We start from the raw sequence: 27151 nt of genomic DNA, 5'->3' as shown, positions 1-27151 counted from the left end.
CCTTATAGCGTGATGAAGCATTTCCTGCATCAGGTGCGCCCCCTAAATCGGCAAGGCTCATCGCAGGAGGAGCGATGTGTCTCTAGCACTCGTTTCCCCCTTTTATTTCCTTTTTATTACTTTTAGTTATATTTCAGAAAAAGGTAAAAAATTACTTATATTTAAAAATAAGTTCACCGCGTGTTTAAATTATTTTAGGGCTTTGTTATATAAAAGTTTGTGTAAATTTGAAAAACAATTGATGATAACATTAAGAAAAATGTTCGTGACATGTAAAAAAGTTCTCATGCTTAAAAAACATGCACCTGACGTTCAAAAGATATACAATGTTAAAAAATTAAGATAACTTAAAAAAATGTTTTGTAGCATTCAAACCAAATGTGTGTGACATTTTAAAAACATGTTCATATGTTTTGGAAAATGTGCACGTGATATTTTTAGGAAATGTAAAAAATGTTCATGTAGCTGAAACAAATGTGTTATAACATTAAAAGAATGTTCAACTTGTATTTGAAAAAAAAAATGAACACATATTTACAGAATATTCAAAAACATAATAAAACATGTATAAAATTGTTCCTGATGTCGAACATAATGTACAGTGTGTATATTTAAAAATAGGTTCACCGTGCGCTCAAAAGCATGTTAGTGCTGTGTTAAATAAATGTTTGTTGAAAATTTGAAAAATGATGATAACATTAATAAAATGTCCATGACATCCAAGAAAGTTCTAGCATTTAAAAAACATTTAACTGACATTTAAAAATTTACAATTTAAAAACATTCAGGTAACTAAAAAAATGTTTCGTAGCATTCAAAATTATGTGACATTAAAAAAATGTTAATATGTTTCAAGAATTGTGTTCGTGGCATTTTTATGAAAATTTAAAAATGTTCACATTGCTGAAAAAAATGTGTCATATCATCCAAAAAAGCTTCAACGTATACTTGAAACAACGTTGAAAATATTTAAAAAAATGTTCAAAAGCATATATTTTTAACTATATTAGTTTATGAGAAAACGTGTATAAAAATATTATTGATCTATACAGAAATATACAATTTGTATGAAAGAAATGTAGACATCCAAATATACATTTGAAAAAATATTATGTATTTAAAAATGTTAATCATATATAAAAATATTAATTTTTATTTAAAAAAGTACTCCGTACAATGTATCTAAAAAAATTATACATGTATTGGAAAAAATCCAAACAAAACCAGTAAGGAAACACAAATATATGAAACCCAGCAATAAAACAAACACAGAAGACCATCCAAAACTGACACGAAAAATCAAAAAAAGAAAGAAAAACAGAAAAAAAAAAACAAGAAAACCCGACGAAAGATACTTCAAAAATCGGCTCAAACCAGTTTATAGAACCTTTCTAAAACCATTTAATTGGCAGGCGCACTCAAATAGAACAAGGCCCTTGCATCAGAGGTAGGTCTATTATAGCTCTGGCAATAGTCGAAAAGTAGCCCTAGCGGAGTGCAGCATCCAGTCGTATCACACGGTGTTCTTTTTCTTTTTAAAGGAACATAGATGTATTCCATTAAACTGATGTACTGGACATATCATTAGCACAGATGTTTAGTATAAACTATGGTAGATGGTCAACTCACACCTCACGACCGTCATCCCCTAACAGAGGGCTACACACAGCTAGTTCATGAGGTACTACATTACTTGATCTTGGTACAATAGATATTTTGAAATTTTGAAAACTTGACACACAACATGACTCTTATTTTCTCTAAATAAAGCACCTAGCGGGGAGATGTTCTTGGGCAAATCAAACAACAAAAGAACTCTGCTACACAGCTGACGAGTTCTGGACGATTTTCACACGATATAGCGCATCAAGCCGTCCATGCGTTGAGAAACAACTAGAAGTCGGTGCCATCGCTGGGAAGCTGCTGGTGGCCGGACCGGACCATGAACAATCCCTCATATGCTAGCCCCGCGAGCGACCCACCAATCATCGGCCCAACCCAATAGACCCACTGACTGGCCCAATTGCCCGAGGCGAGCGCGGGCCCGAATGAACGTGCCGGGTTCATAGACGCGCCGGAGAACGGCCCTCCGGCGAGCACGTTGGCGCCGACGACGAGGCCCACCAGTAGCGGCCCGAGGTTGCCAACGCTCCGACGCGGATCCACGACGGTCGCGTACACCGTGAAGAGCAGCGAGAAGGTGAGCACGGCTTCCCAGAGCACCCCCTGCGGTGCGCCGACCCCGGCGGCCAGCGCGTGCACTGGCATGGTCACCGCGCCGCCGGTGAGGCAGGCGAGGGAGGAGCCGAGCAGCTGCGCGAGCACGTAGAGCGCGGAGCGGAAGAGGGTGATGTGGCCGCCTGCGGCGAGGGAGAGCGTGACGGCCGGGTTGATGTGGCCGCCGGAGACGTGCAGCCCTGCCGACACCATGACGGCCACCACCATCGCGTGGGCCAGCGCGACCGCCGTCAGGCCCATGATCGTGTCGGCGCCGCCGGCCAGCCTCCCTGCATACACATACCACATGTATATATGTAGTAGATCCAGACTCTCTGTACACATGCATGCATGGACGCGTTTCCAATCATCACCGTACTACATACGTACCGGCGGCCATGACGGAGCCGACGCCGGAGAAGACGAAGAGGAAGGTGAGCACGGCCTCGGCGAGCACGGCGCGGACGCAGCCGGCCTCGGTGGCCTCGCTGTGGTGCCCGAGAGCAAACTTTGCCATGTGTGCGCTACGTCCCCGCCTCACCTCGGTGGCCTCGCTGATCTGTCGTGGCGAGATGATCACACGTACGCCGAGCGAGCGGCCCGAGTTATGAGTAGTCTGCTGGAAGCTGGAGTGCAGGAGGTGACAGTTATATAAGCACAAGGCAGTGCGTGTGCGCAGGATAGGACAAGGAGGCCGGAAATGGTGGAATTGCTGATCCGTGCGTAATAACGGAGGACGGTTAGCGGCGGGGTCTCACGCCAGAGGCACCGCCGCCTGCACTGCACACGCTCAACTTCAGAAAAATCTTGGATGGAAAAGCAAATCTCCACGTACTATACATGCTAGGCACCAAGCTGAAAACTGGAAGCAATGTGTTTCTCCAGGACACGCAAAATTAAAGCTTTTGTACGGCAAACGCCCTAACAAGATGATGAATATGGAGTACATCATTTTTATTTTGCAGGGATACACGATGATCCGTGAATACGCGATGAATACATAATTTTTATTCAGAATGTACTCAGCGCCCCTGTGCTAGAAAGTGGACAATAGGAAGCAAGATTGATGGACATTTCGCCAGCATCATCACGATGCAAAGTGGACTTGATCTCCATCACAGCACCTAATATGAGATAACTGAAAACAACAACGACATTTGGTGTGGTCGCGGTCGATCAGACGGCGGGCAGCATCGCCCAGCAAGCTCTAGGTGCAGGAGCACATCATGCAATGAACAATCCGACTCACCCTGAGTTTACACTTGGTATTTCAGTGTCAATAGGCTTTTTTCAAGTAGGATTGGCACGCTGTTCACTCAAGAGACTGACGCAGCCTATCATTAGGTTTTAGACAGCACGATTTGTATAGGAACAAAGCAGCTTTTGCCTTTCGCGAGCTCTTTCGGCGTCCCGTTTGGCCATCTGCGAGACAGAAAGCACAAGACCAACACAAGGGAGCACAACGGATTGAGAGAAAAGAAGCTCTATGGTCACTAGGCCAGTGATCCCAGATTTTATGTGATTTAACCCAACGTAGGGAAGGTGGCAAGCAACAGTTCAGATTCAGAAATCAACAGAGACACTGGCCAATACAGGCCGGGGCCAGGGCCAGGCAGGGATGCCACCACTCGCTGGCGTGCAGATTGCACAATGTCCACAGCAACACAAGCAGAGCCACACCGCAAAAACTATAGATTCCATGACTACGGCAAAAAAGACCCGGTCCCGGTCCTAAGAGAAGGGACGATGAGCAGGACCGTGACCGCCGCGATGATGATGAAGACCGTGGGCGCCGGGGTCGCGAGGATCGCTCCTCCTCCTGGCGTGATCGCCTCTTCCGCAGCCAGTCGCGCGCTCCGGTGCGCCGCGAGGACGAGGACCGCCGCGGCTCTCGGGACGGCCGCTGTTGTTAGGAAACTAGTCTCGCTAATCTCTCAATCACAGGGGGACAGTGGTTTTGCGTCGCGTGCAACATTGCGACTTTTCTCGTTTTTCTTCTCTGCTTTTTTTTAGGAAATTGTTTCCACCCGGCGGACCGGCTGAAACTTCAGCCGGTCTCGCGCGGGCCATTGGATCCATCCAAATCATACAACACATAGCAGTAGCATCGCACTCCACACATACCTTATCTTTTCAGTCCTTTATCCTCCCGCACACGCATACCGTAGACACCGCCGCCGACAACGACAACTAGCGGATGCGCCGGAAGCCCACTCGACGTCGTCCTTTACGCCTCATCCTTCCTATACGCCTCACCCTTTTCCCTCTGTTCTCAATTTTTGCTTTTGCACCGGTGCTTCAAGTGCGCGTACGCCTGTCCGTAGGAGCTCTTCTTCATGGCTGGCGTCCTCTTTTCCCTAGCAGCCTCAATAGAGTCCACAGGTGCCGGCGAGGCAACCAGCCGCTCTACAAACCATCGGTGGGGCGGCCACGGATTCTGCGACGGGTGGCCATGGTATGGCCGCAACCATGCTGCATACGTCAACGACGACCAGCGTCTGTCGAGGGCACTGACAATTTGCAACAACCGGCGTCCCACTTTGCTGGAACTTGTTGTCGAAAAAGCTACGACCGCACTGACAATTTACTGGAACCAACACTGATGCTGCAACCTGCGTGTCACTCTGCTGGAACCGGTCGCCGGAAAAGCTGCACCCACAATGACATTTTGCTGGAACCAAATGACCGTCGACTCGTTTTGCTGGCACCGTCATATTTTCTTTTGCTGGAACCGGTCGCCGAGGAAGCTGCAACCTCACTAACATTTTGCTGGAACCAAACTATCGTGACTCGTTTTTGCTGGCACCGTCATTTTGTTTTGCTGGAACCGGTGACAATTTTTGCTATAACCCGACGACGGCGAAGTTTGATTTTGCTGGAACAATGAATATTTTTGCTGGGACGGGCCTTTTTGCTTGATACAACCCGGCGAACTACTAGACGGCTTCATCGCGGATGCGATCGTCGACGACGAACGTTGCTACAAGCTGGATGGGGCGCTGCTGTCCACCAAAGTTGCGACCTTCGCCGGCGGGAGCTGCATGCGGCGAACCGGCAAGAGCCTGGGCGAACGGGGGGCGCTGCAACCGGGGGCGGGCGATGCTGGGAACAAGCGGCAGGGACGCTGGTGAGCAGCGTTGACGATGGCGGGCAAGCGCAAGCGAAGGCGCTGCCTTCTTTCTTTTTTCCCTGTGCTTTTGTCTATCTACGTCACGAGGTTGAAGAACGATTGGCTCAGATCCAACGGGTATTTAGAGACTGATCGGACAGCTAGGACTAGACCGGCCGAACTATTAGGACGGCCTGCCGGCGCCTAGCGTCGCCCATTTTTTTATTAAGGGGCTGGTGGCGATCCTAACTATGCGCCACGATCCGCCGGACTTGCGTCATCCCACCAGAGCCGATCGTGTCTCATAGGCCACCAGCGAGACTACCGGGCCACGACGCGAGTACGTCGATCTACAAGCCATGCAAAGCTACATGCACGGAACGCACACGTCACGGCTCATGCTATCCTATCTGTTTATTTGAACAGAAAAAACAGCTAATGTAAACGACTAGATTAGCTAACAAATCACCCCCCCTAATTTTGTCATTGGCGAATTATTTCAACCATGCCGATCCTCCTCCTTAGCTCCTAGAAAACGAGGCGCCCAAGTGCTTTCGTTTGAGTATCAGCGAGTTGATCATTGGTCCTGACGTAGTCGATGAAGATCCGTCCCTTCTCCACACACTCGTGAATGAAGTGATACCTGATCTCTATGTGCTTGCTTCGGTCGTGGAAGACAGGGTTCTTTGCCAGGGAGATCGCCAATTTGTTGTCGACGAGAAGCTTCGGCTGCACAGGTTCCTTGATCATCATCTCTCCATGTAGCCGTGCCAGCCAGATGCCCTGACAAGCAGCGGTGGTGGCCGCCATGTACTCGGCCTCACACAAGGAGATCGCCATCACCCTTTGCTTCTGAGACTACCAGCTCACCGGGCTCCTGCCGAGGAAGATCACACCAGTCGTGTTCTTCCTGTCGTCCGAGTCCCCGGCGTGATCCGAATCACTATAGCCGGTTAGCTCCAGTGCTCCTTCGCCGCGCCCATATGCGCAGCCATGATCTAGTGTCCCCGCCACATACCGCAAGAGGTGCTTCACCGCGGCGTAGTGGTCGGAGGCAGGCTTCTCCATGAACTTGCTCAAGTACCCGACTACGAACGAGATGTCGGGTCTTGTGTGTACGAGGTACCGCACCCTCCGATGATGCTGCAATACAGAGTCTTGTCCACCCGGTCGGGGGAGCTCTCTTGCTCAGCTTGAGCCGCACCTCCATGGGAGTGTTGCATGTGCTGCAATCCTCCATGCCCGCGCGCTCGAGCAGTCTCTTGGCGTAGGCTGCCTGCCCGAGCACGATCCGATCGTGCTCCTGGCTCACCTCGATCCCGAGGTAGTAGCCGAGCTTGCCCAGGTCGCTCATACGAAACGGCTTGGTCATCTGCTGCTTGAAGGAGTCGATCTCCCTTGTGGCCGCGCCGGTGATGACGAGATCATCTACGTAGACTCCGACGATTTGGAGTGAGCTGCCCATGCCACGTCGATACACTGCATGCTCCGACGGAGAGCGCTCGAAGCCCAGTGCGCACAGGCTCTCGTCCAACTTTGCGTTCCAGGCCCTCGGCACCTGGCGGAGTCCCTACAACGCCTTGTAGAGGCGCAACACCTTGCCCTCCTGCCCAGCCTCGGCGTACCCCAGCGGCTACTGCACGTATACATCCTCGAGCAGGCCACCATTCAGAAAAACGGACTTGACATCCATATGGTGAACCTGCCAGCCATGGTGCGCCGCGAGCGCGACAAGGACGCACACCGAGTCCATGCGTGCGACCGGCGCGAAGACCTCCTCGAAGTCCATGCCTGCTGGACATAGCCCTTCGCCACCAGCCGCGCTTTGTGCTTCACCACCACACCTTGGGGGGGGGTCCTTCTTGAGGTTGTATACCCACTTCAGGCCGATCGGGCAGTGTCCGGGCGGGAGCTCGCTCAGCTCCCAAGTCTTGTTGGCGACGATGCTCCGCATCTCTTCATCCATCGCCATGCGCCAGCCCTGCTCTCTCTCTGCCTCAGCGAAGGAAGCTGGCTCCTCTCCCGTGAACAGGCACATCTCGATGTCGTTGTAGTTCGCCTCCACCTCTACGGTCGTGTCCCACATGCTCTCCATTGTGGGGTACCGGTGCGGCGCCTCCTCTCTGGGGGGCGCCTCCGACGCGTTGGTGGGTGGTGAGGCAAACTCGATGCCTGTCGGGCCCGACATCACGTACGCTGGGGACGCAGATGAGGGCATGCCGCCCGCAGTCTGTGGTGAGGCCGGCTCGGGGGTGGGCGTGGTCACTGTGTCGTGCACACCCGACGCGTTCACTGGCTCCACTTGCTCGCTCGGCGCAATTGCGGGCTCCAGTTCGATCATGAAGGAGTCCATCCCCTCATCTTGCACCTTCGCGACAGTGCTCCAGTCCCACGACGCGCTCTCGTCGAACACGACATCACGAGACAAGTGGGCACACCCCGACGGAGGGTGGAAGATGCGGTAGGTAGCAGACCCAGGCTTGTACCCGAGAAACACCATGGGCACGCTGCGGTCGTCGAGCTTCTTCCGGTTCGGGCGCGTCACCTTCACGTGGGCGACACACTCGAAGGTGTGGAGGTGCTGTACGTTGGGTCGGCTACCACACCATGCCTCGTAGGGCGTCATGCCGGAGATGCTCTTCGTCATTGCTCGGTTGAGCAGGTACACGGCTGTGGTCACGGCCTCGCCCCAAAAGCGCGTCAGAACACCCTTGGCTGTGAGGAGGCTTTGCGCCATGCCAACGGTCGTCTGGTTGCGCCACTCCACCATCCTGTTCTGCTGCAGCGTGTAGGGCGCGGTGAGCTGCCGGTGCACGCCAGTTCGGCGAAGAACTCGCTGAGGCATGTGGAGTTGAAATCCTCCTCCCCCTGGGCGATCGGTGCACAGGGTCTTGAGGCGATGACCGGACTCGCTCTCTACAGCCGCCTGGAATTGCCTGAGCGCCGTCTCCGCCTCATCCTTGGTCGTGAGCAGGCGCGGCCACATGAACCGGCTTTTGTCGTCGATGAGCAGGAGGAAGTAGTGTTTCCCTCCCGGCGTGGCGGGCGTGATCGGCCCGCACAGGTTCGCATGCATGAGTCTGAGCATGTCCTCAGCGTGGTTTAGAGCTTGACGAGGGAAGGGAGCTCACTGGTGCTTGCCCGCAAGGCATGCTTCGTAGACCCGATCCACCTGATCGAGGAGCGGCAGGCCATGCACCATGTCCTCCTGCGCGAGTGAATGGAGTGCCTGGAAGCGATGTGGCCGTAGCGCGCATGCCACAGCCATGCGTCCTCGCCTCTGTGCATGGCGAGGCACATCGGGCGCGCCATGCTCAGGTTCAGCACATACAGGCGCCCATGGTTGCGCTGCACCCGCGCGAGCAGGCGCCCGCCCGGATCTCGTAGCTGCAGAACGCCCTGGCGGATGTGTGTCTCGTAGGCGCTCTCGTCCAGCTGGCCTATGCTCACAATGTTGCTGCATAATCGAGGGATACAGTAGACCGCAGAGAGTACCAAGTGCTCACCGTTCAGACATTGGAATAGGATGGTTCCCCTTCCCTCGATCCGCGCAGCCGATCCGTCGCCCAGCTTGACGGAGCCGCGCATGCCGGTGTCCAGCTTGAAGAAGATCTCCCGCCGCCCGAACATATGGTTGCTGGCGCCCATGTCTAGGAACCAGGAGGTATCGCACCTATTGGGGGAACGTAGTATTTCAAAAAATTTGCCTACGATCACGCAAGATCTATCTAGGAGAAGCATAGCAACGAGCGGGGAGAGTGTGTCCACGTACCCTCGTAGACCGAAAGCAGAAGCGTTTAGTAACCAGGTTGATGTAGTGGAACGTCGTCGTGATCCAACCGATCCAAGTACCGAACGCACGGCACCTCTGCGATTTGCACATGTTCAGCTCAGTGACGTCCCTCGAACTCTTGATCCAGTTGAGGCGGAGGGAGAGTTTCGTTAGCACGACGGCGTGGTGACGGTGATGATGAAGTTATCGGCGCAGGGCTTCGCCTAAGCACTACGACGATATGACCGAGGTGTGTTTCTGTGGAGGGGGCACCGCACACGGCTAAAAGATCAACTTGTGTGTTCTAGAGTGCCCCCCTCCCCACGTATATAAAGGAGGGAGGGAGGAGGCCGGCCGGCCGTAGGGGGCGCGCCCAAGGAGGGGAGTCCTACTAGGACTCCAAGTCCTAGTAGGATTCCACCAAGAGGGAGAGAGGGGGAAGGAAGGAGAGGGAGTAGGAAAGGGGGGCGCCGCCCCCCTTCCCTTGTCCAATTCGGACTCCAAGGGGGGGGCCCTGCCCTGGCTGCCCTCCTCTCTCTCTCCAATAGGGCCCATGGTGGCCCATTTGTTCCCCCGGGGGATTCCGGTAACCCCTCCGGCACTCCGATTTTACCCGAAACTATCCGGAACACTTCCGGTGTCCGAATAACATGGTAAATATATCAATCTTTATGTCTCGACTATTTCGAGACTCCTCATCATTTCCGTGATCTCATCCGGGACTCCGAACAACCTTCGGTACATCAAATCACATAAACTCATAATACAAATCTTCATTGAACGTTAAGCGTGCGGACCCTACGGGTTCGAGAACTATGTATACATGACCGAGACACATCTCCGGTCAATAACCAATAGCGGAACCTGGATGCTCATATTGGCTCCTACATATTCTACGAAGATCTTTATCGGTCACACCGCATAACAACATACGTTGTTCCCTTTGTCATCGGTATGTTACTTGCCCGAGATTCAATCGTCGGTATCACCATACCTAGTTCAATCTTGTCATCGGCAGGTCTCTTTACTCGTTCCGTAATGCATCATCCCGCAACTAACTCATTTGTCACATTGCTTGCAAGGCTTATAGTGATGTGCATTATCGAGAGGGCCCAGAGATACCTCTCCGACAATCGGAGTGACAAATCCTAATCTCGATCTATGCCAACTCAACAAACACCATCGGAGACACCTGTAGAGCATCTTTATAATCACCCAGTTACGTTGTGACGTTTGGTAGCACACTAAGTGTTCCTCTGGTATTCGGGAGTTGCATAATCTAATAGTCATAGGAACATGTATAAGTCATGATGAAAGCAATAGCAATAAACTAAATGATCATAGTGGTAAGCTAACGGATGGGTCTTGTCCATCACATCATTCTCTAATGATGTGATCCCGTTCATCAAATGACAACATATGTCTATGGCTAGGAAACTTAACCATCTTTGATTAACGAGCTAGTCAAGTAGAGGAATACTAGGGACACTCTGTTTGTCTATGTATTCACACATGTACTAAGTTTCCGGTTAATACAATTCTAGCATGAATAATAAACATTTATTATGATATAAGGAAATATAAATAAAAACTTTATTATTGCCTCTAGGGCATATTTCCTTCAGTCTCCCACTTGCACTAGAGTCAATAATCTAGATTACATAGTAATGATTCTAACACCCATGGAGTCTTGGTGCTGATCATGTTTTGCTCATGAGAGAGGTTTAGTCAACGGGTCTGCAACATTCAGATCCGTATGTATTCTGCAAACTTCTATGTCACCCTCCTTGACTAGATCGCGGATGGAATTGAAGCGTCTCTTGATGTGCTTGGTTCTCTTGTGAAATCTGGATTCCTTTGCCAAGGCAATTTCTCCAGTATTGTCACAAAATATTTTCATTGGACCCGATGCAATAGTTATGACACCTAGATCGGATATGAACTCCTTCATCCAGACTCCTTCATTTGCTGCTTCCGAAGCAGCTATGTACTCCGCTTCACACATAGATCCCGCCACGACGCTCTGTTTGGAACTGCACCAACTTACAGCTCCTCCATTTAATATAAATACGTATCCGGTTTGTGACTTAGAGTCATCCGGATCAGTGTCAAAGCTTGCATCGACGTAACCATTTACGACGAGCTCTTTGTCACCTCCATAAACGAGAAACATATCCTTAGTCATTTTCAGGTATTTCAGGATGTTCTTGACCGCTGTCTAGTGATCCACTCCTTGATTACTTTGGTACTTCCCTACTATACTTATAGCAAGGCACACATCAGGTCTGGTACACAGCATTGCATACATGATAGAACCTATGGCTGAGGCATAGGGAATGACTTTCATTTTCTCTCTATCTTCTGCAGTGGTCGGGCATTGAGTCTCACTCAACTTGACACCTTGTAACACAGACAAGAACCCTTTCTTTGACTGATCCATTTTGAACTTCTTCAAAATCTTATCAAGGTATGTGCTTTGTGAAAGTCCAATTAAGCGTCTTGATCTATCTCTATAGATCTTGATGCCCAATATGTAAGCAGCTTCACCGAGGTCTTCCATAGAAAAACTCTTATTCAAGTATCCTTTTATGCTATCCAGAAATTCTATATCATTTCCAATCAACAATATGACATCCACATATAATATTAGAAATGTTACAGAGCTCCCACTCACTTTCTTGTAAATACAGGCTTCTCCAAAAGTCTGTATAAAACCATATGCTTTGATCACACTATCAAAATGTTTATTCCAACTCCGAGAGGCTTGCACCAGTCCATAAATGGATCGCTGGAGCTTGCACACTTTGGATCGACATAACCTTCTGGTTGCATCATATACAACTCTTCTTCTAGAAATCCATTCAGGAATGCAGTTTTGACGTCCATTTGCCAAATTTCATAATCCTAAAATGCGGCAATTGCTAACATGATTCGGACAAACTTAAGCATCGCTACGGGTGAGAAAGTCTCATCGTAGTCAACTCCTTGAACTTGTCGAAAACCTTTTGCAACAAGTTGAGCTTTGTAGACAGTAACATTACCGTCAGCGTCGGTCTTCTTCTTGAAGATCCATTTATTTTCTATGGCTTGCCGATCATCGGGCAAGTCAACCAAAGTCCACACTTTGTTCTCATACATGGATCCCATCTCAGATTTCATGGCCTCAAGCCATTTCGCGGAATCTGGGCTCATCATCGCTTCCTCATAGTTCGTAGGTTCGTTATGGTCAAGTAACATGACGTCCAGAACAGGATTACCATACCACACTGGTGCGGATCTTACTCTGGTTGACCTACGAGGTTCGGTAGTAACTTGATCAAAAGCTTCATGATCATCATCACTAGTTTCCTCACTAATTGGTGTAGGAATCACTTGAACTGATTTCTGTGATGAACTACTTTCCAATAAAGGAGCAGGTACAATTACCTCACCAAGTTGTACTTTCCTCCCACTCACTTCTTTCGAGAGAAACTCCTTCTCTAGAAAGGATCCATTCTTAGCAAGGAATATTTTGCCTTCGGATCTATGATAGAAGGTGTACCCAACAGTCTCCTTTGGGTATCTTATGAAGACACATTTCCCCGATTTGGGTTCGAGCTTATCAGGTTGAAGCTTTTTCACATAAGCATCGCAGCCCCAAACTTTTAGAAATGACAATTTCGGTTTCTTGCCAAACTAGAGTTCATATGGTGTCGTCTCAACGGATTTAGATGGTGCTCTATTTAACGTGAATGCAGCCGTCTCTAAAGCATAACCCCAAAATGATAGCGGTAAATCAGTAAGAGACATCATAGATAGCACCATATCTAATAAAGTGCGGTTACGACGTTCGGATACACCATTACGCTGTGGTGTTCCAAGTGGCGTGATTTGCGAAACTATTCTGCATTGTTTCAAATGAAGACCAAACTCGTAACTCAAATATTCACCTCCACGATCATATCGTAAAAACTTTATTTTCTTGTTACAATGATTTTCCACTTCACTATGAAATTCTTTGAACTTTTCAAATGTTTCAGACTTATGTTTCATCAAGTAGATATACCCATATCTGCTCAAATCATCTGTGAAGGTCAGAAAATAATGATACCCGCCGCGAGCCTCAACACTCAGTGGACCGCATACATCAGTATGTATTATTTCCAACAAGTCTGTTGCTCGCTCCATTGTTCCGGAGAACGGAGTCTTAGTCATCTTGCCCATGAGGCATGGTTTCCATGCATCAAGTGATTCATAATCAAGTGATTCCAAAAGCCCATCAACATGGAGTTTCTTCATGCGCTTTACACCAATATGACCTAAACGGCAGTGCCACAAATAAGTTGCACTATCATTATTAAACTTATATCTTTTGGCTTCAATACTATGAATATGTGTATCACTACTATTGAGATTCAATAAAAATATACCACTCATCAAGGGTGCATGACCATAAAAGATATTACTCATATAAATAGAACAACCATTATTCTCTGATTTAAATGAATAACCGTCTCGCATCAAACAAGATCCAGATATAATGTTCATGCTTAACGCTGGCACCAAATAACAATTATTCAGGTCTAAAACTAATCCCGAAGGTAGATGTAGAGGTAGCGTGCCGACGGCGATCACATCGACTTTGGAACCATTTCCCACGCGCATCGTCACCTCGTCCTTAGCCAATCTTCGCTTAATTTGTAGCCCCTGTTTCGAGTTGCAAATATGAGCAACAGAACCAGTATCAAATACCCAGGCGCTACTACGAGCATTAGTAAGGTACACATCAATACATGTATATCAAATATACCTTTCACTTTGCCATCCTTCTTATCCGCCAAATACTTGGGGCAGTTCCGCTTCCAGTGACTAGTCCCTTTGAAGTAGAAGCACTCAGTCTCAGGCTTAGGTCCAGACTTGGGCTTCTTCACTTGAGCAGCAACTTGCTTGCCATTCTTCTTGAAGTTCCCCTTCTTCCCTTTGCCCTTCTTCTTGAAACTAGTGGTCTTGTTAACCATCAACACTTGATGCTCCTTCTTGATTTCTACCTCCGCAGCTTTTAGCATAGCGAAGAGCTCGGGAATTGTCCTATCCATCCCTTGCATATTATAGTTCATCACGAAGCTTTTGTAGCTTGGTGGCAGTGATTGAAGAACTCTGTCAATGACACAATCAACCAGAAGATTAACTCCCAGTCGAGTCAAGTGATTGTGGTACAAAGACTTTTGAGTATATCTTCACTGATAGAACTATTCTCCTCCATTTTGCAGCTGTAGAACTTATTGGAGCTTCATATCTCTCAATCCGGGCATTTGCTTGAAATATTAACTTCAACTCCTGGAACATCTCATATGCTCCATGACGTTCAAAACATTGTTGAAGTCATGATTCTAAGCTGTAAAGCATGGCACACTGAACTATCAACTAGTCATCAGCTTTGCTTTGCCAGGCGTTCATAACGTCCGGTGTTGCTCCTGCAGCGGTGCTTCCAGGACATAATTCTTCTGTGCAGCAATGAGGATAATCCTCAAGTTATGAACCCAGTCCGTGTGGTTGCTACCATCATCTTTCAACTTAGCTTTCTCTAGGAACGAATTAAAATTCAACGGAACAGTAGCTCGGACCATTTATCTACAACAACATAGGCATGCAAAATACTATCAGGTACTAAGTTCATGATAAATTAAAGTTCAATTAATCATATTACTTAAGAACTCCCACTTAGATAGACATCCCTCCAATCATCTAAGTGATCACGTGATCCATATCAACTAAACCATGTCCGATCATCACGTGAGATGGAGTAGTTTTCAATGGTGAACATCACTATGTTGATCATATCTACTATATGATTCATGCTCGACCTTTCGGTCTCAGTGTTCCGAGGCCATATCTGCATATGCTAGGCTCGTCAAGTTTAACCCGAGTATTCTGCGTGTGCAAAACTGGCTTACACCCGTTGTATGTGAACGTAGAGCTTATCACTCCCGATCATCACGTGGTGTCTCGGCACGACGAACTGTCGCAATGGTGCATACTCAGGGGGAACACTTGTACCTTGAAATTTAGTGAGAGATCATCTTATAATGCTACCGCCGTGATGTCTACTACACAACCTTCTTCTTGTAGATGTTGTTGGGCCTGCAAGTGCAGAGGTTTGTAGGACATTAGCAAATTTCCCTCAAGTGGATGACCTAAGGTTTATCAATCTGTGGGAGGCATATGATGAAGATGGTCTCTCTCAAACAACCCTGCAACCAAATAACAAAGAGTCTCTTGTGTCCCCAACACACACAATACAATGGTAAATTGTATAGGTGCACTAGTTCGGCGAAGAGATGGTGATACAAGTGCAATATGGATGGTAGATATAGGTTTTTGTAATCTGAAAATATGAAAACAGCAAGGTAACTAATGATAAAAGTGAGCACAAACGGTATTGCAGCAATGCTTCGAAACAAGGTCTAGGGTTCATACTTTCACTAGTGCAAGTTCTCTCAACAATAATAACATAATTGGATCATATAACAATCCCTCAACGTGCAACAAAGAGTCCCTCCAAAGTCACTAATAGCGGAGAACAAACGAAGAGATTATTGTAGGGTACGAAACCACCTCAAAGTTATTCTTTCCGATCAATCCATTGGGCTATTCCTATAAGTGTCACAAACAACCCTAATGTTCGTAGTAAAATAACACCTTAAGACACAAATCAACCGAAACCCTAATGTCACCTAGATACTCCAATGTCACCTCAAGTATCCGTGGGTATGATTATACGATATGCATCACACAATCTTAGATTCATCTATTCAACCAACCAAAGAACTTCAAAGAGTGCCCCAAAGTTACTACCGGAGAGTCAAGAAGAAAACGTGTGCCAACTCGTATGCATTCACGGATCCCGCAAGTTGATCACCAAAACATACATCAAGTGAATCAATGGAATATCCCATTGTCACCACGGGTATCCCACGCAAGACATACATCAAGTGTTCTCAAATCCTTAAAGACTCAATCCGATAAGATAACTTCAAAGGGAAAGTCTCATGCATGCCCCCACATGCACCATGTACAAGCCGGACCATTCGGGTCTGCCGGAGGGCAAGTCTGAAAGAGGTTTTCCTTGCCGGTCCCACCAAATGATCCCAAACTTTATGCACACCCTACCATGACCATGGCATGCATGTGGAAGGAGCATTCATACACCACGGCCTCATTTTTGTTGAAATCCCATTAATAGCCATGTGTATTACATGTGTAAAATTTATTAGGTGATTTGAAGATCAAAACATTAACTTGTCATATATGCAAAAAATGTGTATTGCATGCAAGTGAGCATGTGTATAATTTAGTACGTGATTTGAAGATCAAAACACATGGCAATGTGCCAAAAAAATGCCCACCTACCAGAGCAGGAGAATTCATACACCACGGTCTGCATACGACCAGGAACCCAGCCGTTCATTGGCCAGGATGCAGGCCCGTGGTGTAGAATGTCTCTGCTGCTAGTAGGCCCCACGGGGCAGAGGGGATGAGAGTTAGGCAATGTACTGCCTGCATATGATAGGAGCTTGAGAGGGGAGTCGCAACCGGCTATATAAACCGGTGCGGCGCTCTCTCGCTTGGCGAGGTGGGACTAAACTCCCACCACCCCACGGTTGTGCCCTGCGCGGCTCTACCTTGGGCCCGACTCGGGCGGGCTGGCCCAGGGAGCCTTACCCGCGCGCTGAAATAATTAGCTTTTATAAACTCTTAAATTTGTTTCTGTTTTATATTCTCTTTTATTTCACTTCTTAACTCCAAAATTTCTTTTCTTTTTTATATTTCTAATATTTAAAATCAAATCTTTTTTTTCTATATTATTTCTAACAGTGTTTACAAATATTAAAAAAATATGCCAAATTCGGTTGTGTTTTATTTCATTTGTTCGTTCTCTTTTTTATATTGATAATATTTACGAAATATAAACTAAAATGGTGTGTTTTATTTCAATTCTTCATTCTAATATTTCTTATCTTTATTATATTTGAAATATTTTTACTTTTTAAGATAAAATGTTCTGTTTTACTTCACTTCTTCATTCTAATATTTGTTCTCTTCTTTATATTTGAAATATTTTCAAAATGTAAGATAATATGTTATCTTTTATTTCACTTCTCCATTTAATAGATCTTATCTTTTTTATATTTGAATTATTTTTTAAATGTAAGATAATATGTTGTCTTTTATTGCACTTATTCATTCAAATTTTTCTTCTGTTTTCTATATTCTCCTCTTTTCTTTGTTCAGACAGTTATAAATTTAAATAATGTATGATATAATGTTGTCTTTATTTCACTTTTCATGATTGTCCTTCCTAATTATAAATTTTTTTATTCTGTTTGATACTTGAAATATTATTAAATCAAATATAGTTGGGACAATCGCATGCATGCCTCCACATGCACCATGTACTAGAAGCAGGTTTTTCTTCTCGGTCTAACCAATTGAGACCAAACTTTATGCACACCCTACGATGACCATGGCAAGCATGCATGGCAAGTATCGTTCATTTTCGACACTTGATGCATTTTGTAGGGGCTTTCCAGCGATAAAACCCAAGAACAGTGCCCCGACGTGACGCAACGTGCGTATTGTGTCCGAATTCGTGCACACCTTGCCTAGGGGACCACATTGGCCATGCCCACATGGTCCCAAAAGTTGGGGTCATCTCATGCATGCCTCCACATGAACCATGTACAAGCCGGACCATTCGGGTCTGCCGGAGGGCAAGTCTAAAAGAGGGTTTCCTTCCCGGTCCCACCAATTGATCCCAAACTTTATGCAGACCCTAGGATGACCATGGCAAGTATGCTTGACAAGTATCGTTCATTTCGGACACTCGATGCATTTTCTAGGGTTTTTCTAGCGAAAAAACCCTTGAACACTGCCCGGACGTGACGCAACGTGTGTTTTCGTGTCCGAATTCGTGCAGACCTTGCCTGCGGGACCACATTGGCCATGCCCACATGGTCCCAAAAGTTGGGGTCATCTCATGCATGCCTCCACATGCACCATGTACAAGCACGACCATTCGGGACTGCCGGAGGGCAGGTCAGAAAGTGGTTTTCCTTGCCGGTCCCACCAATTAGGAAGTCATAAATAGGACATTTAATCATACATATTTGAAATTGAAAAATATGAGAAGAAATGATATGGAATTATGAAACATGCAAAAACAATTAGGAATAAGACGAAGAAAACATAAAATAACAGGAAAACCAAAAAAGGAAAGAGGAAAATTACATTTGAATTTATAATATTGCAGATATGAGAGAGATACTATAAATATTGTTAAACATATACAAGTATACAATAACTAATAGGTGAAAACAAAGATTATATATTGTTTTTTGAGGGAAGAAACAATGATATTTATTTTGAGCAACAGAAACAAACATTATATGGTTACGGATGTAGGTTGGTGGGCCGGCCCAGACCGCAAATACCTCTCGGATCCATTTTGTGGGGGCCCACAACGGTGCGCTTTCCATGCACATCGATCACATGCACGTCGATCATGGGAGTAGTTGCCATTCTGTTACACAATTCCGGGATCGTGCTAATCCATATTTTCCTTATCCCCACGATTGAGGAGCACGTTCAGCCTCGCTTCAACCGAGGAAACTATAGATCCCGCGATTCGCCTCAGGGAAGTTACAACGACCTAGGAGTCGACCTCGTATATAATCTCCACCTGCTCGCAGATGTCGTCGACTAGATCGCCTCCTGCTGGCGAGTCGTCGATAGCTCCGTCCGCCGCATCCCACACGCCACAAAAACCCCGAGAAGATCAAGGTCGTCCGCACGTGGTGGTCGCCCTCGACGAACTACGTCGACACCGCATCGCCGACTTCTTTCATCTTCATCGACCGATCAAGTAAGTTGTCCTCCTTACCGCCTTCATAGCAAGCTAGTTCCTCCGTGTCATTGCTTTGATGGAGTTAGGTTTAGCATATTTTTTCAAATAGTATCAACTCAACTAGATGCGTTTTTACCAGATGGCGTAGATGAACTCAATCTTTAGTTCTTTCATAGCATGGTAGAATAAGATGTTGTTTCCCAAGAAGCATGATGCAATAGATTATTTGTCACATGATCCAATTATATTTTGTCACACGATCCAATTATATTCTTGTGCACATAGAACATTAAAGAGTTATGCATTAGATGTTGATGAACCTCAAATAGGTACCATTGCTATAACTGTAGTTATTTATAGCTGATCAATTTGTCACCGTGTTAATAAGACAATCGGGCGAATTTCTAACAGTTTACAATATTAAATTAATTGATTATATAATTTATCTGATACTCAAAGAACTTGATCAGATGCAAGTAAATTCAATTACCAATTGTAGTTATTTTTTATAGCCTCATATCAGCACACACTTGGCTGCATGTTGCGGTATACATGGTGCTAGATTAATATTTGCATTAGTGTTAGCTACTGTCAATTTTTTTTATATTTGCATGTCTATTGTTATTTTTGCATTAGTGTTCGCTCATGTCACGAAGTTTTATATTTTTTTTCAATAGGATGGACGAGCTGAATGGAGAAATTGTATGTGCCATTGAAAAATGGTGCAAGCTTGTTAATCTTCTATCAAGCGGTCAACGCGCAAGAGTCGCCGATACAACATTGCGCAGCATGCTTCAAATACCATCTATTAAAATGCGTACCCTACTGATTAGGTATATGGTTGAGAATTTTGAGGCCACCACGGCCAGATTCATTATACAAGAGCAGGTTGGGAGGTGACTCTCGGTGCGGTCGATGTCGAGTGCATCTTTAACCTAGAGGACCAAGGACTGTCCGCTTCGGACATTCTGATTGAAGAAGGCGAGGACATTAAGGAGCGGGTGCCGCCACAGTTTCTCAGTAAGACAACAGGAAACATAGTGATAGATGATCTCATTGGGGACATAATTAAAAATAAATCCACCGACTACGATTTCCTTCGGAAATTAGTCCTTGTCCTGTTAGCAGGGCCGGTCCTGAGATTTCAGGGGCCCGGGGCAAACTAAAAATTGGGGGCCCTTAATATACAAGCCATTGTAATATACGTATATATAAAAACAAATATATATATATATATATATACTATTACCAGTAACACTTAAATCCAAAATCTGTATGCGTATCAAAAAATTATACATAATACCTTAAAATTTTCTTCTAACATTCCTCGATGCAAAGTCACTTATGATGGGGTCGATGTCAATCTCATCCAATAATTTTTTCTCGATGCATAATGTGGCCAAACCATTTAACCTATCTTGAGTCATGGTTGATCTCAAATAATTCTTCAATAATTTCAACTTCAAAAAGCTTCTCTCGGCCGATGCGACCGTCACAGGCACAATAAATAAGATGCGATAGGCAATGGAGATATTGGGGTAACAATCAACTTCTCTGACATGCCCAAAAATCTCCATAGCAGACATTGCGCCATCTGGCAAAGTGCATCTCATAATCTTCAATTCAGAAATAAGATCGTATACCTCAACATCAGATGAACCATTAAGAGAGAAAGTTTCTGCAAATTTTATGCAACATTCTTCAAGTTCATTGTCACTTAATGACTTGAGAGTGCCCGAGCTCAATAAGAATCCGAATATATCTTTAAACACCATGAGTTCTTTAAATCTATCATTCAAAGAAGTGATCGCCATATCAACCAAAACATTAAAATATTTAACTTGGAAAGCCTTCTCAGCTTCCAGGATTTCTTCTTGACAATCACTTTCATCATAATGTTTCTTCCTCGCAGCACGACGTTTCACTGGAAACAATGGCTCTATTCCCATTTCAGTTGCAATACCTTTAGCGATGGTCAAACTTGAAGAAAACCCCTCATCTCTATACTTCTCAAAATATTTTGTTATACCTTTTATTTGCTTCAAAGTGGAGTCAATGCACATGGTTGACGATTGCAACATCTTGCTAACTTTATTTACAGCAAATAGAATATCATGTCAGATAATCATACCAACTGGAAACTCAAAGCGACCAAGTGCATCAAGTAAATTTTTGGCATCACATTTATCTTGAGGATCAGTGTGAGAAGCATGACGTAACTCAAACAAAGCTGACCTTAACTCAGCGGCTTGATATCTTATCGCTGTAACACTTTTGATTCTACTCTCCCAACGAGTATTGGACAATGATTTCACGGTCAAACTAGGAACATGTTTAAGCAAAACATTTCACCTTTTTGTAGAGCCAGCAAATAATACATATATGTGTTGAACAATTCCAAAAAATGAAACAGCTTTCTCACATGATTTTGCCATATCACAAAGAGTGAGATTTAGACTATGACAAGCACATGGCATATATAATGCTCTTGGATTCATATCAAGTAACCTAGATTGTACCCCTCGGTATTTTCCTTTCATATTAGATTCGTTATCATATCCTTGACCCCTTATATCTTGAATATTTAGGCCAAAAGACTCAACAGATTCAAGCAGTACTTTGAAAATCCCTAAGCCAGAAGTGTCATCCACTTTCAAGAACCCCAGAAAGTACTCCTCAATTTTTATTTTGCCATCAGACAGATTAACACATCGAACTAAAAAGGTCATTTGTTCTTGATGACTAACATCAGGGGTACAATCTAGGATAACAGAGAAATACTTGGCCGCTTTAACAACCTTTATGATAGAACATGTGATGTCAGAAGCCAAAAGAGATATCAACTCATTCTGTATTTTATGAATGAGATAGTGATAATGGATTTCCTTGTTCTCAACACGTCTAAGGTGACCTTGCATTACCATGTCAAATTCTGCAATCATCTCAATGCAAGCTAAGAAATTACCATTATCATCCTTGTAAAGCTGCTCACTACTTCCACGAAAAGCCAAGTTGCGTTTACCAAGATATTTCACAACTGCTATTATTCTTAACAGAACTTGCCTGACACATTCTTTCTCCTTTGTTGTTTTATGTTGCCATTCCTTGTCAATAGTTTCCTATTTTCTCAGTCTAACTCTCAGTTCATTCCACTTGTTCATGTTATTAATATGCTCAATACTATTTTCATGTTCTTTAAGCTTCTCACTAATATGCCTCCAATGTCCTAGTCCATCATGTGCTAAGGAACTCTGACTCCTGTTGGTGCTAGACTTGAAGATCTTACAACAGAAGCAAAAAACATTATTGACATTTTTTGAATAAACTAGCCATTTCCTATCATGTTCCTCTCCATTGCTTAATTTTCTATGATAATGAGCGTACGAAAAATGTCTTCCTTCTCCATCTACATGGTATTCCATTTTTTCCTCTCGGATAGGCCCTTTCTCAACTAAGACATCTCTTGCTTTATTATCAAGATTATCCCAATATTTTGGATCATAAATATCGGCGGTATAAACTGGTTGTTCATCAACACTAGCAGATTGGGCATGTGCATCTACATTCTCGGAGCCACTTACATTGTCATCGCCGATGTTGGAGTTGATATTTCCTTCTTGCTTATCAGAGTCTGAGTTTTCATTAGTTTGTTGCTCTTCCACAAAGGGAACAATCGCCAACGCATCAGCTGGGTCTGGCAAAGTAGTGGAATCACCAATATTACTTGGCTTGAGAAATTTGCGAATACCTCCACGCTGTGACTTCATCAATTTATTCTCTTTCTCCTTTTTTCCTTTTGTGGCTACCCGAGGGATAGTTCCTCTTGCTGGGCGCCATGAGAACAAACAGAATACTGAAAAAATATTGAATCAACTGTTGAACGGTGCTAGCTCTAAACCAATGTCCAAAGAATTTGGTGTGTGAATAATATACCTCAATACCTGATGTCCTGAACACTGATGATCAAACTTCAGTAGTCTGTATGTGTCTAGAGTCTGTAGATGAGCAAAAGGAGAGCAAATGAGCAAAGGCCAAAGGAGGGTGAAGATGGGGCCCCAGAACTGAAAACGGCGACCAACATAATCGAATTAGGAAGGAAATTACCAGGGGACGGCGAGGTCAGAGTGCGTCTGTGCGTGCACGGCGTCGGCGGCCAGCGGGTAGGGCTGGGACCTGGAAACTCTTCGTGATGGAAGAAAGGCGTCGAACATAACAGGAAGGGAACCGCGTCCAGCCGCTGATCGCTCGCTAATTTGCCATCTTTCCTTTTTTTCCAGAGGATCTCTTGCAATGTTTCCTTTTTTATTTGAGAAATTGTTGCAATGTTTCCTGAGAATGATCTAATCGATCACTGGCCGCTGGGATATCTTTCCTGATCGCTGTTGCCAGTTGCCGATCGGGCTTGGTTTCTTTTTTCTTTTTTGCTGATCGGGCCTCCTACTCCTGGCGCTCGGCCTACACTACATATGCATACCTCGGGGGGGGGGGGGGGCTGGTTTTTGGGGCCCGGGGCGGCCGCCCCCCTGGCCCCCCCCCAGGGCCGGCCCTGCCTGTTAGGAACAATTATTGCTCCCATGTCGAGCAGATTGTGCCTAAACAATACTACGCTTTGGTCGATGATGTGAAACGTATTTCAAAGATTAACTGGAATGCGTTCACCCTCCGTGTTCTCCTCGATTGCCTTCGCATAGTCAAGAAAGGCAAACACCTCTGCCAATGGCCGGAAGGCAATTTGGCTCTCTTGCAGGTACACATATGAGACCTGTTGTATAATGTCAATTATTATATCATTGCAATTTTATGTGATGTATTGTACTAACTCTATATCTTTGTTGCAGTACTTGTACTGGAAGAAGGTGCAACCTTTGGAAGGTGATTGCGCTTTCAATCCCAACTTGTCCATACTACCTCTGATGAGGAATTGTACCGAAGGTGCAGCCACTAGGAGAGATCGGTTTGACTATGACAATGGGCGCGTCCATGGTAACGTCAAGGTAAGTCATTGTGTTCTGTCTTTCTTAAATGTTTTGTAAGTAAATAATATTTATTTTTAATTCATCACATGTACTTCAATATCGCATGCAGATTGAAAATAATATAACCCAAGAATATACGGCGCAGGAGCCCAACATCCCAAATAATGCGCCTACATAGAAGCCAAAAACCAAGCCCGCCAATGGAACCGCAAAGAAGGCGAAGACAGCCCCAAACATGAATGAGGTGATGGAGCTTCTAATGAAGCGGTTTATGGACTTCATACACACCCAGATGAGGCAAATCCCTGATCTAATTGCTGAGGTGTCACACCCTAACTTTATAGTTTATAGTATATTTACTGTTTTAAAAACCATGCAGGCATTACTAACTTTATATTTCTATTGCAGTGATTGCTGGAGAAGTTGAACAAAGCAAGTGTCATGTACAAGCCGGCTGCTGCCGTGCCATCCGCGGAGACTGATGCGGACAAAGTGGATTCGTTCGAGAATGGTCCATATGAAAAGAAGGAATTCGTGTACAAGGAAGACATAGACAGTGATGGAGAGCCGGTCATTGACATGACGCAGCCTGATGAAGTGGTTCCCAACCATAAAACCGTACCCGAGGTACTATGTATTTATCTTTCTGTCTATAATTTTCTCGTTTAATTTTTTTACGTGCTGAAATGTTCACATGATTTAGTTTGCCAAATAGAAAACCCCACCGAAGATGAATGGACACAAGGGAGCTTCACCTGTTAAGCGTAATGATGAATGTGGGGCTACACCGGAAAACCCTTGGGTGGTTGGTACTTCTACTCAAGCACCTTCATTGGACATAGACATTTGTCCATCTTCTGTCAGCAAGTTCATGGCTAAGGCGAATGGAAAAAAAGGTGCAACAATCGATAAGGATGAGGAAGTTATGTCCGGTAAGTGGAAGCGGACCGTTCCAAAGAAATTTGAATCCACCTACGCACTTGACAAGCCCAGCAGGCATACCAACCGTGGTCAGAGACCCTCCGGTACTACTACTGCTAGTAGAGGTATCGTAACTAACTTTCTTAATTTGTTATTTACTACGAATGCATATGATCACCATTGTTGACGTTCATATTATTTCATGCAGCTCTATTTTCTGACAATCATGTGCCGGAGGTTGTGGCAGATGAGTTGACGCCAGAAATAATTGATGCAGCTGTTTCATTTGTCGAGTTAGCTGCTAGCACCGAGAAGAATAAGGGAAAAAAAGTTTACTACAGTGAAGGGCGTGGCATATCTCTGACTTCCGAAAGGATTCGACCGGTACTAGCTCATAGATGGCTATCGGACGATGTAAGTACTACTTGCATGTCCTGGTTTTAAAATGCTCAATAATCTATGTCTCAACTTTCAACATGTAATGCCCTGATATTCTATGAAGGTTATTGATGCTTATATGGGACATTTGGAGCTGCGCGTTGGTCATGATCGTTACCTCTGTCCAGCGTGGAGGTCCAAATTCCTTGTAGATCATGCTATCGCACGAGACGACCCATTACCGTCGAGCTGCAACATGGATAGTGCTCTGTCCAAAGCTGGAGCAGTTAATAGAGTCACGAAAGAGTATACTGTGCGTGATAAGGTACGTTATGTTTGTAATTCATCACTACAGGACATTTCATCAAGTATTTCTTTTGATCCATAATGGTGTTTTGCACTGTAGACGTATATCGCGTTGAATATCGACAATACCCAGTGGATGACCGTGGTAATGCACATGATCAAGCAAGAATTCCAAGTTCTCAATTCGCTCTATCCTCTAGACCTGACTGAGAGGATTGTTAAAGCATTGGTAACGTAACCAACATTTGTACCATCGGTCTTACATATTGTTTATGATTGTTCTTTAACACGATCCTCTTTATAGCGAATGGCTATAGCACACGATATGCATCAGGCAAATCTTATTACACTAGAGAAATATCCGGACGTAAGTAAGTGGCCTATCAATGAGTATGACATGCCCCAGCAAGAGGATGGGTGAGTTAATAGTACATCATGCATATTCAAACAACAACACACATATCGTATTGCCCATCGCTAATGTTTGCATATATACCAGGAACTCTTGTGGCCTTTTTGTCATAGAATATCTAGAACATTGGCATGGGGACCGAATGACCCGCGATTTTACACAGGTATGCTATTATTTACGTTTGTAGACTAGCTACTATGGTCGTGTTGCAACTTCGGTTCATGTAACCTTTATGTCGATTTTTGCAGGCCAGCGTTGACGCTAGGAGAGACGTTTCGTCGCCGAGTTGATTATGTCACCTTCGAACTCAATGGAGTGTGTGAAGAACAAAATTCGCGAAATCGCAAAGAAAAGGCGCGCCTGAAGAATTTATGCGGCATGCAAGATTCAAGTTTTAGTGGTTTGGATTTAGTTCGGATGAAGGTTTCGACGGCATGATTATCTTAGGGTTTCTATAATTTTTATGTAATAAACAGGGCATCTTGAATATTGTGACACATACATGTGTATGTGTCTGTCAGACAATTCGCTCGTACAAGACAATTCGGTCATACCAATAAATTGTTTGCTTCACTTATCAATTGTTCTTGCTTAATATTTTTCTCGTTCTCCAAATTTTTATAATGTTATTTTTCACATTAATAGTATTTGCATTCTATTTTTCTCTTCAAGTGATCTCCTAAGTTTCATATTAATTTTTCACATTCTATACTTTTTTAAAAAACTCTATCAAGCTTAGTCTTGTGCTTGAGCTATCTGCATGTCATCATCAGGCACAATCTCCTTGTAATTCCCCCTCATCACATGATTATGAAAAGAAGTCATGTTAGCTAAGTAAATATATCGAGCCAAAACGTAATATTACACAGATGAAAATTAGTCATGTCAGCTCGTTGGCTCTATGGCGTGTTATCTGGCTTAATATTTTTCTATTTTGTTTGACAAACCCGTCGTTTTTTATTGTATGTATAAATAACTTTTTCTGTACTCGCCATGATGCCAAGCACGGCCCATCTAACCACGTGAGGGGCCCGACGGGCGGCCTATCGTGCCGGCAGGGCTACACCAGCCCATTTTGCCAAGTTCACATTGATCTTCCCCTTTTCTCGGCTCCCTTTCCAAATCCCTAGCCCTCTCTCTCCATTTTCCCCTCCAAATCTCGACGGCGAAAGCATGA

General features: G+C 45.0%; 2 protein-coding genes across 2 annotated transcripts; one reads left to right on the top strand and one right to left on the bottom strand.

Annotated features, from left to right (window-relative positions):
- Positions 1-1554: 1554 nt before the first annotated feature.
- Positions 1555-2844, bottom strand: LOC109777784 (aquaporin TIP4-4). The gene is made up of 2 exons (XM_020336344.4): positions 2608-2844; positions 1555-2507 (listed from the first exon to the last, which is right to left on the bottom strand). Exons 1-2 carry the CDS (start codon positions 2732-2734, stop codon positions 1894-1896), a joined length of 741 nt encoding a protein of 246 aa, XP_020191933.1. The 5' UTR covers positions 2735-2844; the 3' UTR covers positions 1555-1893.
- A 20138-nt stretch (positions 2845-22982) lies between these two features.
- LOC141042777 (uncharacterized) lies at positions 22983-26233 on the top strand. Its single transcript, XM_073511669.1, has 11 exons — positions 22983-23141; positions 23567-23728; positions 23820-23975; positions 24381-24584; positions 24673-24889; positions 25087-25262; positions 25381-25581; positions 25663-25791; positions 25867-25979; positions 26088-26137; positions 26223-26233. The coding sequence occupies exons 1-11, from the start codon at positions 22983-22985 to the stop codon at positions 26231-26233; spliced, it is 1578 nt and encodes a 525-aa protein (XP_073367770.1).
- The last annotated feature ends 918 nt before the right edge of the window (positions 26234-27151 follow it).

This window comes from Aegilops tauschii, chromosome 3 (genome assembly GCF_002575655.3).
Source record: "Aegilops tauschii subsp. strangulata cultivar AL8/78 chromosome 3, Aet v6.0, whole genome shotgun sequence".
Lineage (NCBI taxonomy): Eukaryota > Viridiplantae > Streptophyta > Magnoliopsida > Poales > Poaceae > Aegilops > Aegilops tauschii.
This window is presented reverse-complemented; position numbering and strand designations above follow the sequence as displayed.